This window comes from Piliocolobus tephrosceles, chromosome 21 (assembly GCF_002776525.5).
Source record: "Piliocolobus tephrosceles isolate RC106 chromosome 21, ASM277652v3, whole genome shotgun sequence".
NCBI classification, from domain to species: Eukaryota; Metazoa; Chordata; class Mammalia; order Primates; family Cercopithecidae; genus Piliocolobus; species Piliocolobus tephrosceles.
The window spans coordinates 16,381,842-16,397,508 of record NC_045454.1 but is presented as its reverse complement, the minus strand read 5'-3'; the positions used below and the strand labels follow the sequence as shown (position 1 = coordinate 16,397,508).

The 15,667-nt window shown below is 49.4% G+C and overlaps 1 protein-coding gene across 6 annotated transcripts in view; it reads left to right on the top strand.

Moving 5' to 3' along the window:
• Positions 1-15,667, top strand: part of HNRNPUL1 (heterogeneous nuclear ribonucleoprotein U like 1) — a 47,942-nt gene that overhangs the window by 3,432 nt on the left and 28,843 nt on the right. For 2 of the 6 annotated variants that reach the window (XM_023229287.3, XM_023229284.3), the window contains exons 2-6: positions 4,463-4,585; positions 8,631-8,784; positions 10,629-10,702; positions 12,452-12,591; positions 15,284-15,383. In XM_023229287.3, coding sequence (XP_023085055.1) covers positions 4,468-4,585; positions 8,631-8,784; positions 10,629-10,702; positions 12,452-12,591; positions 15,284-15,383 — 586 coding nt within the window. In that variant the 5' untranslated portion in view covers positions 4,463-4,467. Of the gene's footprint in view, positions 1-392; positions 1,031-4,462; positions 4,586-8,630; positions 8,785-10,628; positions 10,703-12,451; positions 12,592-15,283; positions 15,384-15,667 lie in introns of those variants that run through there. The other 4 variants (XM_023229281.2, XM_023229282.3, XM_023229285.2 and 1 more) reach the window with 4 other exon arrangements.

Sequence of the window (15,667 nt, the reverse complement as noted above, 5' to 3'; positions counted from 1 at the left end):
CTACGCTTTAGTGAGCTAAGACAATAACTGCGATTGGTGGGCAGATTGTTTTGAAACCGCCCTAACGGCAAGGGGCGGGCCCCTGGTGAATTCATCTCTTTCCGGTTTCTTAAAGGCAACAGGAAGGAGGGGTTTCTGACGACCCTCCATTTGATTGGTTCTAGTGGTTTTACCCGCTCGGACTCCTCAAGGGGCGGGAGATGTACACCAATCGGAATGTGTGTTACAGAGACACTTAGTTTGATGAAAGGACTGCGCAGGAAAGGCCGTCGGACGCTCATTCTGAGATCTCACCGCTGATTGGTCCAAAGCGTTACTCCCTTATTTTCATTGGGCTTTACTGCAGCCGGCGCGCGAGAGCTACCCAATCAGCGCACGCTCCGCCTCCTGCCTTTTCCCGCCCTCCGCTCCGGCCTCTGCTTCGACGTAGGCCAACGCTTCCTACCCGGTAGCTCCTAGGCCTTCTCGTTGCCGTTGTTTTGAAAACTGCACTCTGATAGGCTAGGTCTCCGGGCCCGCGCCCGTTGCCCCATGCACTGACCAATTGGCACTCGTATTACATCGGAAGAGGCACAGGTGAAGGGGGAGGTGGTGGCGGCGGCCATTTTGAGCCGCCGCCGCCATTGGAGTGGGCCCCCCCCCTTTCCCCCTTCGCCTCCTGACAGGAAAGGTTTAAGGGGGACAGAGCCCTGGGAGGCCGGGCCGGGCTCGGGGGCCACCCCGGGGGCCCGGGCCATGGATGTGCGCCGTCTGAAGGTGAACGAACTTCGCGAGGAGCTGCAGCGCCGCGGCCTGGACACTCGAGGCCTCAAGGCCGAGCTTGCTGAGCGGCTGCAGGCGGCGTTGGAGGCCGAGGAGCCTGACGACGAGCGGGAGCTCGAGGCCGACGACGAACCGGGGCGACCCGGGCACATCAACGAGGAGGTCGAGACCGAGGGGGGCTCCGAGCTGGAGGGGACCGCGCAGCCACCGCCGCCCGGGCTGCAGCCGCACGCGGAGCCCGGCGGCTACTCGGGGCCGGACGGACATTGTGAGAGTGCGCGGGGCGGGGGCCGGGGAGCCCGGAGCCTGGGCCGAGGAAAGGGCTGTGGGACGCGGGAGTCCAGCGCCTGAGGTCGGGGAGACGACCTGCGGATCGGGGGGTCCCGCTACCTGCCGCCGAAAAGGATCTGGGGACAAGGGCCCCGGCACGACCGGAGGGTGGATCCAGACACTCGGTGCAGGGGGGACACTGGGGGAGGGGCTTCTGGGTTTCGGAGGTGAGGGACGGGGGTGGCGGGGAGGATTCCTTACCGTAGGGATCGGAGACCGGAAACTGGTTTCTGGAGCCGAAGAGAGTCGGAAGAACAAGAGGTTTTTTCCATTTGGGTTGGGAGGGTCTCGAAAATGGGGATCCTGGGGTTCGGAGCTCCTTGGGCTTGGCGGCCTTGCCAGCCCAGCGTGTGCGCTGGGGGGTGGGGAGCCGTGTTTCCAGGGTGGGGAAAGAATGTCCAGGTGTGCGGGGCTGCGAGAGTTTTGAGGAAGCAGAATCCTGGAGTATGCCGCTGGATGCGATCCTGGGAGTTCTCCTATTTGGTTCGGGGGTGGGTGGGTGAGGTGGAGGCGCTGGTGTCTGTGGCTGGGGAGGGTCTAATGGACTCAGTGCTTTGGAGTTTGGCTGGTGAGCATTTAGGGGCTGCGGGAGATTGAGCGAGGGGGCACCCCCATCTCTCTTCCGGGGCTGGAAGGCCACCCTTGAAGCAGGCACAGCCTGGACATTTGGTGCTGGGAAATCTGGGGGACTTTCTGGTTGGCTTCTGGAAGAGGTATAGGGAGCCCTGGTGTCCAGAGGCTGGAGGGGGAGAGGATTTTTCCCTCGACAAAGGATCTGGGGGTCTAGAGCTAAGAAGACTGAGGACAAATAATTCTGAGGCTGCTGCTGAATGGTGTAGAGCTAACTGGGCTTTTTGGAGAACGGGGTGGCTGCGGGTGGGATGGGGGCAGATGAGTTGGTAACATTCCAAGTGGATGAAATATGTGGCGGGAGACAGAGGATCCTGTGTCCAGCACAGAAGGAGTATGTATCTGGCTTAGCGAATATGGGGAGGGGGGAGGCTGTAGGGAGCAAAGAGAAAGAAAACCTGTTGACTTCCCTGGAGGCCTCAGAGTGGAGTGTGGGGAATGTTTCTGGACCTGACGTCTCCAAGAGATATCAATTCCCAGAAGCAGTTATTTGTGTCCCCAGGGAGTGGGGGCCTTCAGCGAGCAGCACAGAACTCTGCATCAGCCAGGAGGTGTGACTCTGGGAATGAGTTCTGGGTAGATCTGCGGTTGTCTGAGGAGAGGAAACCCTGGTATAGGACGGAGTGAATCTTCAGTTAGAAAAAGGCAACTTTCGGGCCGGGTGCAGTGGCTCACGCCTGTAATCCCAGCACTTTGGGAGGCCGAGGCGGGTGGATCACGAGGTCAGGAGTTCAAGACCAGCCTGGTCAACATAGTGAAACCCCGTCACCCGTCTCTACTAAAATTACAAAAATTAGCTGGGCGTGGTGGTGGGCGCCTGTAGTCCCAGCTACTTGGGAGGCTGAGGCAGGAGAATCGCTTGAACCTGGGATGGGGAGGTTGTGGTCAGCCGAGATTATGCCATTGTACTCCAGCCTGGGCAACAAGAGTGAAACTTCGTCGCAAAAAAGGAAAAGCAGCTTGCTTTCTTCTCTTTTTTTAAAATACAGATGGGGTCTCGCTATGTTGCCCAGGCTGGTCTTGAACTCCTGGGTTCAAGTGATCTGCTCACCTCAGCCTCCTGAAGTGCTGGGATTACAGACATGAATCACTGCACCAGGCCTCAGGGCAGCTTTCTAGTAGGACTGGGAAATGGGGGGACTGGAAAAATTATGGAGTAAGTAGAAGGGATTCTGGCATAAGAGTTTGTGGAGTTTTTCTGAATAGAGGGCACCATGGGACTTGGGGCTAAGGGAATGAGGACAGAAATGAGGTAACAGAGGAGACAAGATTTGGGATCGGCACTGGATACTTGTTCATAAGAGATAGAGTTTCCCGGAGGGAGATAACGCGAGTGTGGATTTGGAATAGGCAGTGGCCTAGAGATTATCCAGGACCCAGGTGCTGGAAAGAGGACTTCCCATTGCAGAGATTTGTGAAGAAAGGAGTGGGCCTGTGTGCGTGTCTAGAGCAGGAGGGACTGTGGCAGGAATGCCTAGCAAGAAAGCGTAGTGGGGTAGTAGTCACCTGGTGGTCTGGCCAGAGAGTCGTCTCTGAGAGGAAAGCGAATTAGGTGCTTTGGAGCGTAGATTCTAGACTCAGACAGACTTCGTTTCAAATCTGGCTTAAAGATATTGGCAAGTCACTTCACCTCTGTGAGCCTGGTTTCCTTGTGTGTAAAATGGGGTTAATCAACAAATAGTGTGTTCACAGCCGCTCTAGCCCCTGGGGGGTGTTATGAATGAAATCGCATGTGTGAGGGGCTTAACACTGGGCCTGCCTTTTATTAGAAGGGGGATGTTTTAGGAAGTGGAGAAGGACCCTAGAATCATGGCCTCTCCAGGAGAGGCTGCCTCTGTGGACACAGGAGAGATGCTCAGGAAAAGAGGCTTTGTGGGAAGCGGAGTACTGCGCTTGGAGCCTGGAAGCAGCAGAATAGTTTGAAAGGGCCCTGTGTTCCAATTAAGGAGATAATGCTATTTCTTCCTCTCTCCGTTACTTGCTACAACAAAGTCCTTTGAGCCCCCTTCATGCCTTCCTTGAGCCCTCCTTCAACCTTGGTAAACAGACCCATAGCAAACCATGTGACCTGTGACTTTCCTCCCTTTGGGCTTCACCTGGTTTGTGCCCAGGTGTATTTATCCTCTGAGAAGGTATCCAGTCAGTTAGCAAGTGGCAGAATAGTCTCTCCTTCCCTTTGGTTCTGCCTCAGGGCTCCTGGCATAGCCAACAGTAGGGCCCTTGGGGCCCTAACTGAGAGCTAGCGCCTGGGGAGGAGAGCCTGTATGCTGCCCATCCTAGCTTTCTAAAGTTCTCTCTGGGTTAGGCTGCAAGGTTCTTGAGGGAATTTCTGGTTTTAGTTCCACCTCTGAGATTTCACATGTGTTGTCCCAACCCCAGTAACATTCTCCATTCTCATCACCTATGTATCCTTTGAGTCAAGGCTTATCTGTTATTTTCCAGGTCCCATTCTTAGCTCCTGGTACTACTTTGTAGCCTTCAACACAATCATATTAAATTTTTGCATGTATTTGTTTTAAGATTTGTCTGTCTCCCTAAACTGAAGGCTTCAGTGGGGCAAGTTTGTCTTCAGCCGTATCCCAGGCTCTGGAGTATAGTATGCACTCCATGAATAGTTAATATTGTTATTCTTACCACTCTTAAGTTGAGCTCCTGGGCCCGCAGATGCCTTCTGGACCATTTGGTCCAGGGTTCTCCATGAACCGCCCCTCTAATTGGCCATTTTTTATTTTGTTTTAAGATGCCATGGACAATATTACCAGGCAGAACCAATTTTACGATACCCAAGTCATCAAACAAGAAAATGAGTCCGGCTACGAGAGGAGACCACTGGAAATGGAGCAGCAGCAGGTCTATCGCCCAGGTAGGAAAATACACATGGTTCATCTCTTTGGATGGAAACAGAATCTACGTGGAGCCTTTACCCTCTGCTTCGAGTGTGTCTTCCCAGAGAAACTATGCATCTTTTTTATTGGGCAATTCATCTAGACTTTGTGACTCTGGCAAGAATTGTTTAAAGGAAAGATCTCAGTCCTACTTCCAAGTGTTGGGAGAGGGGAGGTTCCACGGTATCTGTATAAAAGTGATGTTAGTATCAGCCCGGTGCGGTGGCTCACTCCTGTAATCCCTGTACTTTGGGAGGCCAAGGCGGGCGGATCACCTAAGGTTCGGAGTTCAAGACCAGCCTGGCCAACATGGTGAAACCCGTCTCTACTAAAAATACAAAAATTAGACCCGGCACGGTGGCTCACGCCTGTAATCCCAGCACTTTGGGAGGCCGAGGTGGGTGGATCACAAGGTCAGGAGATCAAGACCATCCTGGCTAATACGGTGAAACCCCGTCTCTACTAAAAATACAAAAAATTAGCCGGGCGTGGTGGCGGCCACCTGTAGTCCCAGCTACTCGGGAGGCTGAGGCAGGAGAATGGCGTGAACCTGAGAGGTGGAGCTTGTGGTGAGCGGAGATTGTGCCACTGCACTCCAGCCTGGGCGACAGAGTGAGACTCTGTCTCCAAAAATAAAAAATAAAAAAATTAGCCAGGTGTGGTGGCGGGCACCTGTAATCCCAGCTACTTGGGAGACTAAGGTAGGAGAATCACTTGAACCCGGGAGGCAGAGTTTGCAGTGAGCCAAGATCGTGCCATTGCACTCAGTCTGGGCAACAAAAGTGAAACTCCATCAAAAAAAAAAAAAAAAGATGTTAGTATCAGGACCCTGGAGAGTTGAGACCCCCTAGACTAATGTTTGAATCTTATTTAGGATCTTAGAATGGGGGAGCCAGAAAGAGCCTTCTAAGTCTAATCTGGTATTTCTCATGTTCTGAAGATTATTGTTCCAGGGGATATTATTAGGGGATTCTCAGAAAAGGGTTTCCTAGCCAAATGTGTCTGGAAAATGTAGCATGTGCTATATCATCTCTTGGAAATTCACTATGCTTGTTAGAATATTAAAGGCTCTGAGAAGTCCTGAATTAAAAAAAAAAAAAAAAAAACAGCTGTGTGTCCGGCCTCAAGCCAGGTGCGCTGGCTCACACCTATAATTCCAACACTTTGGGAGGCCAAGGTAGTAGGATCATTTGAGACCAGGAGTTCCAGACCAGACTGGGCAACACAGTGAGACCCCTTCTCTACAAAAAATTTAAAAATTAACCAGGCATGGCTATGACTGTGTACATGCACACACCTATAGTTAAAGCTACTCAGGAGACAGAGGTAGGAGGATCACTTGGGCCCAGGAGTTTGAGGCTACAGTAAGCTATGATTGCACCATTACACTCCAGCCTGAGTGACAGTGCAAGACCCTGTCTCAAAGGAAAAAAACACTAAAAAGTAGGTCAGGGCATAGTGGCTCATGCTTGTAATCCTAGCACTTTAGGAGGCCAAGGCAGGAGGATCACCTGAGCCTAGGAATCCAAGACTAGCCTGGGCAACATAGTGAGACCCCTGTTGTCTTAGAAAAAATTAAAATTTGACTGAGCACGGTGACATGCCTGTAGTCCCAGCTACTCAGAAGACTGAGTCAGGAGGATCACTTGAGCCCAGGAGTTCGAGGCTGCAGTAGGCTATGAGTGTGCACTGCACTCCAGCCTGGGCCACAGGAAGACCTTGCCTCAAAAATAAAAACAGGCCGAGTGTGATGGCTATTACATGCCTGTAATCCCAACACTTTGGGAAGATTGCTTGAGTATAGGAGTTCAAGATCAGCCTGGGCAACATAACCCTGTCTCTAAAAAATAAAAATATTACCTGAGCGTGGTTGAGCATGGTTGCACATTCCTATAGTCCCAGCTACTCTTTTTTGTTGTTGTTTGTTTGTTTTTGAGACGAAGTCTCACTCTTGTTCCCCAGGCTGGAGTGCAGTGGCGCGATCTCGGCTCACTGCAACCTCTGCCTCTCGGATTCAAGCCATTCTCCTGCCTCAGCCTCCTGAGTAGCTGAGATTTCAGGCGGCTGCCACCACGCCTGGCTAAGTTTTGTATTTTCAGTAGAGATGGGGTTTCACCATGTTGGCCAGGCTGGTCTCAAACTCCTGACCTCAGGTGATCTGCCCGCCTCGGCCTCCCAAAGTGCTGGGATTACAGGCATGAGTCACTGAGCCCAGCCAAGTCCCAGCTACTCTTGACGCTGAGGTGGGAGGATGGCTTGAGCTAGGAAGTTGAGGCTCCAGTGAGCCGTGATGGCACCACTGCATTCCAGCCTGGGCAACAGTAAGCCTCTGTCTCCAAAAAAAATTTTTTTTAATAACTTTAAAAACCTTGTGTCGTCTTGGGCTGGTGTTGCTGAAAATATTTTTTTTAATAAAAAATAGACAAAAAACCTTGTGTTGTATTGTTTAAACTTAGGATTTCCCAAGCATGTTAAGTATATATTTTTATAGAACAAAGTTCCCCGTGATGCCAACTCTCTCTTTCCTTTTTTTTTTTTTTTTTTTTTTTTTCTGTTGAGACAGAGTCTTGCTCTGTTGCCCAGGCTGGAGTGCAGTGGCGGGATCTTTGCTCACTGCAAGCTCCGCCTCCCAAGTTCAAGCCATTCTGCTGCTTCAGCTTCCCGAGTAGTTGGAACTACAGGCATGCCACCACGCCCAGCTAATTTTTTGTGTGTTTTTAGTAGACACGGGGTTTCACCATGTTGGCCAGGATGGTCTTGATCTCCTGACCTCGTGATCCGCCCACCTCGGCCTTCCAGAGTGCTGGGATTACAGGTGTGAGCCACCACGCCTGGCCTCTCCTCCCCATTTTATAGATTGAGGAGTTGGCTTGTCCGATGGCAGAGCTGGGGCTAGAACCTAGGAAACTTGCTCCCAGGCTAGACCTTTTGGTTAATAAGCAGCATTCCTTATCATTTATGCCTTACTATTTGGAAAGCAGGGTCCTGCTATTGAGAACTGATGGAGCCCGGACTGACCCCCAGTTTTGTGCTGCTTTTACTGTGTTGTGGCCCCCCAGTGCCTTTTCTTAGTGTATCTGGTTGATTTTGTCTAATGCCATTCTGGTTCATCCACAAAGTTAAATCCCCAGACATTTCTTGTGGGTGGCTCAGAACTTTAATGAATGTAGGTTAAACTGCAGATTTGTGTCAGGCTCTGTGAGACTTGTAGGATCATTCAGCCCCAGGAGAATATTTTCTGTGCCGTTATCCACAGATATTCATCAGGAGCCTTGTGTGAGCCCAACCTATTGCTGGGAACCAGGGAGGCTCTCTTCAGGATGGCTGAGCACCATCCCTGCCCTAGAGAACCAGGAGCCTTTTCCGAGTGATGTGATCCACATGCCAAAGCTGGGGAATGATCCAAAATGGTCTGGGGTTGAATGCAGAAATGAGTAGATGTGAATGAGCCTCGGCATCAGGGATTAACACTGTGGGAGAAATTAAGCTAGCCTACATCTGTGGTTTGCTCTTGGTTAGGCACTGATTCCTGGAGTCTGCCTGAGACTAGGACTTACCCATGGTCCACAGCACGGTATTCCATCCTGACTTTCTGTTAGTGGTGTGATTTAAAGAGGTTATTGCACCTATGGGATGGCTTAACCGGAGTGATTCTGGCCTCTGTTGGTAGGGCAACTAAAGCCCGCAGAGTTAGCTGTAGGACCACAACACCCTGTTGAATTCATCCTCTCCCCCTCCCTTGCCAGACTGAAGAAGCTTTGTAAGACCTGAGGTGAGAGGTTCTTCGGGAGGAGAAATTGGAGAATGTAGGGTCATGGCATCTCAGATCCTAGCCCTGTTCTCCAGTATGGCCTTCTTGGTTGGCTTAGCAGGCTTCTATTGAACTCAGCAAGCTGCCTGTGCCCAGCCTTTCATCACTGTAGTGAGGATCCTGCTCACATCTCCCAAGGGAAAAGGGACCAGAAAAGTGATAGCTGGGGAGCTTGCAAGTGTCCTGACCGTCTGAATTTTTCCTGACAATAGAAATGAAGACAGAGATGAAGCAAGGAGCACCCACCAGCTTCCTCCCGCCTGAAGCTTCTCAACTCAAGCCAGACAGGCAGCAATTCCAGAGTCGAAAGAGGCCTTATGAAGAAAACCGGGGACGGGGGTACTTTGAGCACCGAGAGGATAGGAGGTGGGTGTATGAGGCAGCAGTCACCCTTGCTCTGGTGGGTCTCTATATCCATAGCCTCGTGCTTGCTGGGGACATTTGCACTAACCTAGAGGGGCTGAGTAGAGATTCCCTCTGCTTTCACATGCTTTCTATTCCTTCCTGTGCTTACTACCAGATTCAGCTTTCCTAAACTTTTGGTCCTTCCCCCAGTTCCTCCCTTCTTACCTGCAGGGTAACTTGTAAATATCTTAGACTTTTCATGTGTGAGATGCCAGCCTGCCTCTTCTGTCCTTTGCCTTACTGCCCCTGCAGTCAGCTGCTTGATATCTGTAATGAAAGAAAGATCTGTTTCCTAACACTACTCCCAAACACACATCCTCTTCCCATTCATCCACTCGTTCAGTCAACTCTCACAGTGCTGTCACGAAGTGCCCACTCTTGGGCTGGACACTAGCAACATAAAGATGGGCAGTGAGTTTTGCCTTCTGTTGTTCCAGTATGGGGACTCAGACACATACACAAGTAAGCCACAACCTCTGAGGTGAGTAGTCAGGATGCAGGTGAGTTTCAGGAGCTCAGAAGAGGGAGCAGCCTCTGCTTTGGTCATTTCTCTTCCCTAACAAGCCCTTCCTTCCTTTCCCTCCAGACCAAGTCCTTTCCTTCCCTCCTTCCTTCCTTCCTTCAGCTCCTATCTGAAGCCTTTTGCAATTATGAAAACTAGCAATGGCCATGATGCTCACCTGGATTAGTCATCTGACACATTCCAATTCCTATCTGGCAGAGTCCACCTTCTAACTAGCTTGTTACTCTCTGAGACAGGGCCTGGATCTCACAGGCTGTGACTTAAGTTAGGACATGGAGCCCACCTCATATGGTGTTCTTCCACTGCTGCCGCAGAGCAGAGGCCTAGAAGCTACTTGCTGATGGAGAGCAGAGGAAGAACACTCACTCTGACCCTGGGCTGGCAGGGAAAGTTTCGTAGAATGGACTTAACATGTGATGAGCACAGACTCAGGAGATGAGGCTCATAAGTCTCCTTCATGAGTGGGACCCTGGGCAAGTCATTCTACTTCTCTGAGCTTCTCTTCAGGAAGGAGACTCATCCGTGTTAGCCCTGGCCTGGCGAGGCCAGAGGGGCCCTCCACCAGAGGGAAGCCTGCTGCTGGGAGAGTCAGCAGCCAAATGGGCATGGGCTCCCCATCTGTGCATGTAGTGCACTGCGACCACCCAGACTGTCCAGGCAGGAGCCTGAGTGTTAGTTAGACTCTACCTTTCTACCCTTCTTCCTCATTCCTGTACAGCAGAAACCAACAGTGTTAAGTCCGTTTTTTAGTGTTTTGATAGGAAAATGAATATCGTTTATAATTTAGGACACTGAAAAAAATGGGTCATCTCACATTCTCTCAGATGTAGGATTTTAAGAAGCCTGGTACCTGGATAGATAGTAATTATTGGGATTTATCTAGGCTCTTGCACATGCCCCTTCCTGGCCAGCTCCCTTTTGAGATACCACAGCCTCCAAACAGTAACAGAGATCAGTGTGGAAGTGGTTGTCAACATGCAAAGGGTATGGATTAGAATCTTAGGGTGTAAAAAAAGAGCAAAAAAGTTCCCTAAATGATTCTCATGCCCCCTTCAGCAGATCATACCCTCTCCAATCCCTGTCTCCACCCTAGGAGTTGATGGTCATTGCTCTCATTGCAAGGATGTATGGTTCCAGAGTTCTTTTGCCCACTTCTGTGGGAAGAAATGGAGATTCAGGAAGCAGTCTGGAGGCCACTTGTAGATTATAGCAGAACGTTCATTTTCTTTCCTTTGTGCTCATGTACTGTTCTTGTGTGACTTAACCCCTGTTTCTAATACAGGGGCCGCTCTCCTCAGCCTCCTGCTGAAGAGGATGAAGATGACTTTGATGATACCCTTGTTGCTATTGACACCTGTAAGTGTTTGGAGTGCCCATCTAATTCTGCCTTACAGTCAGTATGGGGAAATTGTGTCTTGACCTTCACCAGAATCCCTGCCTGACACCGTCTAAAGACATTGTTAGTCCACACGTGAGACACAGCTTAGCTTTGGAGCAAGAGTCCTGGTTTGGAGGCAGAAGACCTGCTCCCAACTCTAGCAGTGGGACCCTGGGCAAGTCATTCTACTTCTCTGAGCTTCTCTTCAGGAAGGAGTAATTCTGCCGTAATAACCTCAGAGGACTTTCAGGGAGACTCCTCAGTGGATACAGGAGCAATTTGGAAAACCCTGAACTGCCCTGTACACACAGAGGTTGTCATCTAATCAGGAAGGGAATCTGAGTGCTGCTGGGGAAACTTAACTCTTTGACAACCAGTTCCCGTTTCCATCAGCTGCTCACATTCCTGGTGAAACCAATGCCACTGTGTCTTTTGAGGCACAAACCTGGCCCACCCTGCTGTCTGTCCTCCAGTTCAGCTTTCTTTCCACTGGATAAGTGGCTTTCACCTTCACTGCGCATCTGAGCATTTGGAGGATTTATTTTAAAGGTCCTTTTCCTCAGACCTCCTAGTCAGAGTCTAATGAAGAGCCTATGAATCTAAATTTTTATATGCACCCAGAAGCCCAGTCAGGTCTGAGAACACTGCACTTCTCAACAGAGCACAAGATAAGCAGCAATTTATCTATTTCTACAGAAGCTTATGTTTATAGAGCACATGCTTTTGTAAGAGATAAAGATACATACAGTCTCTAATGTCGCAAGCTCTCAAAGACAAAATCTACCCAGAATAGAGGTAAACATTGTTTAAAAAGTGTTGGGGGGCAGTGGTTCATGAGGCAGTGTCTGATGAAATGCAAATATACAGACCACAGTGGTCAGCCTTCAGAGAAAGGAGAGCGCCTCCTGGGAGGGATGGTCAGGAAAGGTTTTCTTGGAGGCATGACTGGCTCCTTGAATATTGAGAAGGGTAAGAGCAACAGTAGGAAAATCCTAGGCCCATGAGAGGAATTAGGAGCCTATGGGGCACCTGGGCATTGGTTCCTGGGTGGCAGGTGTGGATCAGGGTCAGATCCCTGTATAGCTGTTGGAAACAGAAGTCTGGTTCCCAACTTGATAGAATTAGCACAGAGGGCAGTGGGAATATATGGTGGTGGTGATCAACCTTTTTGTATTCTAAAATCTAGTTTGAGTCTGGGCAACATGGCGAAACCCTGTCTACGAAAAATATAAAAATCACCCGGGCATGGTGGCATATCCCTGTAGTCCCAGCTACTCAGGAGGCTGCGGTGGGAGGATGGCTTAAGCCCCCAAGATGTGTTCACTTGTGTACTCCTGGTCAGCACTTGGGGAACTTCCCTCTGCCTGTTTCTTAGGACTTTTAAAACATCAACCAGGTCGGGCGTGGTGGCTCATGCCTGTAATCCCAGCATTTTGGGAGGCTGAGGTGGGCAGATCACCTGAGGTCAGGAGTTCGAGACCAGCCTGTCCAACGTGGAGAAACTCTGTCTTTACTAAAAAAATACAAAATTAGTCAGGTGTGGTGGTACATGCCTGTAATCCCAGCTACTCGGGAGGCTGAGGCAGGAGAATCGCTTGAACCCGGGAGGCAGAGGTTGGGGTGAGCCAAGATCACACCATTGCACTCCAGCCTGGGCAAAAAGAGCGAAACTCTGTCTCAACAAAACAAAACGAAAACATGAGCTAACTGGGCTTTTTCCTTCACAGATAACTGCGACCTCCACTTCAAAGTGGCCCGAGATCGGAGTAGTGGCTATCCGCTCACAATTGAGGGCTTTGCATACCTGTGGTCAGGAGCCCGTGCCAGCTATGGGGTCAGAAGGGGCCGTGTGTGCTTCGAGATGAAGGTAAGTAGGAACAAGAGAAGGGGAAGGTCAGAGAGGTCCATCCATTGTAATATCCTGACACCAGCCACCTTGGTCAGAGCTACAACTGGAAAAGAGATTGGATCGTGCAATACTGTGTCCAAGCAGACAAAACTGTGATGAACTCAAGAGAACTACATCATTGCTAACTATCATATCAGAAAAGCAGGCCAACCATACATTGCTTCATCAAGCAGATATTTGCTTGGTGAGACTTGACCCAGGTATTGTATAGTCAACCAGTGTAGTGATGACATGTTTGTAGAACTGAGAAAATACGTTGTTTAGAAGAAAAGTGATCTAGAAAGAATAGACTCAGGTGTCACTTAGTAAAGGGAGGCCAGAGGGAAAACAGGGCAAAGGACTGCCAGCTTAGGCCAGCATCTGCTGTCACCTCTGCATAGTTCCATGTCAAGTTATGTTTATGAAAATAATACATGCTCATGTTTAACAAAAGTTTAGACAGCACAGAAGAGTACAGGATAAAACAGGTTATTCTCGCTGGGTGCGGTGGCTCACGCCTGTAATCCCAGCGCTTTGGGAGGCTGAGGCAGGTGGATCACGAGGTCAGGAGTTCAATACCAACCTGGCCAAGATGGTGAAACCCCGTCTCTACTAAAAATACAAAAAATTATCCGGGCGTGGTGGTGGGCACCTGCAATCCTAGCCGTTCGGGAGGCTGAGGCAGAGAATTGCTTGAACCCAAGAGGCGGAGGTTGCAGTGAGCCGAAATCATGGCACTGCACTCCAGCCTGGGCGACAGAGTGAGACTCTGTCTAAAAACAAAAAAAAAGCCCAGGTTATTCTCATGTCCTCTCAGGCTCCATCCTACTCCCTAGAGGGAACTTCTGTGTTAACAATTTCTTATCTATTTGTGTATCCATACTTACTGATGATAGCTAATACTATAGAGCTCTTTACATGCACAAGATACAGCACCAGGCTCTTTACATGGATTATCTCCATTAATCCTCACAGTACCGTCTGAAAACAGGTACTGTTAGCCCCAGTTTTTAGAGGTAGAAACTGAAACACAGAGGGTTAGATTTTATTGACCACGACACCACTGATGTAAGTTGCACATTATTTTATGTCCCTCTCATAGAGAAACACTGCCAACTAAATAAACTACACAGTGTTTTCTTTTCTTTTTGGTTTTTGTTTTGTTTTGTTTTGAGATGGAGTTTCATTCTTGTTTCCCAGGCTGGAGTGTAGTGGCACGATCTTGGCTCACTGCAACCTCTGCCTCCCGGGTTGAAGCAGTTCTCCTGCCTCAGCTTCCCCAGTAGCTGGGATTACAGGCATGTGCCACCATGCCCAGCTAATTTTTGTATTTTTAGTAGAGATGGAGTTTCTCCATGTTGGTCAGGCTGGGCTTGAACTCCCAACCTCAGGTGATCTGCCCGCCTTGGCCTCCCAAAGTGCTGGGATTACAGGCATGAGCCACCACACCCAGCCTACACAGTGCTTTCTCGTCACATTTAGTTTGAGATGGATCCTGATTTCAAAGATGTTGAAATGTGTATCTGAAAAGCCAGTGAGGCCACAAGTAGATACGGATATTCGGCAGTCTAGTAGTCTCTTAATACGAAATTAAGTCAGAAGGCCTTTTTTTTTTTTTTTTAATACTGTATCTTGGACATTTTTTCAATAGCAGTACATTAGCCCAATGTACTGCTTTGCTCCCTTATTTATTTATTTATTTATTTATTTTTTTAGACAGAGTTTCACTTGTTACCCAGGCTAGAATGCAGTGGCGTAATCTCTGCTCACTGCAACCTCTGCCTCCCGGGTTCAGGTGATTCTCCTGCCTCAGCCTCCCGAGTAGCTGGGATTACAGGTGCACAACACCACGCATGGCTAATTTTTTGTATTTTTAGTGAAGAAAGGGTTTCGCCATGTTGGCCAGGCTGGCCTCGAACTCCTGACCTTAGGTGTTCCACCCACCTCAGCCTCCCAATGTGCTGGGATTACAGACGTGAGCCACCATGCCTGGCCTGCTTCGCTCTTTTTAACTGTTGCATCATATTTTGTGGCATGGATATACCATAATCAGTGCCTTATTGATATTTTTTCTAATGTTAAAATATACACACACACACACATCCAGTGCTGCACAGAATGTTGCATACACAAATACATTCACACATACATATACATACTTGTGCACATATTAGCGTTTCTGTAGGATACTGAGTTATAGAGCATGTGCATTTATGGGGTTTTGTTGTTGTATAGATGGGGTCTTGCTATGTTGGCCAGGCTGGTTCCTAACTCTTGGCCTCAAGCCATCCTCCTGCCTTGGCCTCCCAAAGTGTTGGGATTACAGGTGTGAATCACCATCCCCAGCCATTTACAGTTTTGACAGAGACTTCTAGATTGCCCTCTGAAGACACCATACCAGTTTATCTTTCTATCAGATGTTACGAGAGTCTCTTATACTAAAAGATAACTGTATTTTGAAATGCCTGTCTCTGTGGCCCTGTACTCTGCTGATCCCTTTGGAGGCCCTGGCTTCTGTTCAGCAGGCTCTTCAGAGCTACTTAAATGCTTCTTCTCCAGCAAGAAAAGCCATTGCTTTTTTTTAATGCCTGATGTGCTTCCTTCCTGTATTGCCTCATAACCTACAGCCTCCAGAGAAGCAACCCTGAGCCCTTTTGTCCTCTTTCCTTAGATCAATGAGGAAATCTCTGTGAAGCACCTTCCATCTACAGAGCCTGACCCCCATGTGGTCCGTATCGGCTGGTCCCTGGACTCCTGCAGTACCCAGCTAGGTAAGGAGGGGTCAGCTATGCAGTCCAGAGAAGAGAGTGATTGTCCCTACCCTTGGATTCTCAAGCCTCCTAAGCTTCCCTTTCCAGTGTCAGACTTAGAATAGAACTAGGGTGAAGTGGAACAGGTACAAGGATTAGGTATATGCCACTCTCTGTCATGCTGTATTCAACTGAGAGAACTATGGTCATGAAACAACTTTTCTGTGAAGAATCAATTCTTATCCTTCATCTTTATGGGGAGGGTCCAAAGTTCTCTTCAGGAATCTATTCCCTTTCTGTAAAAA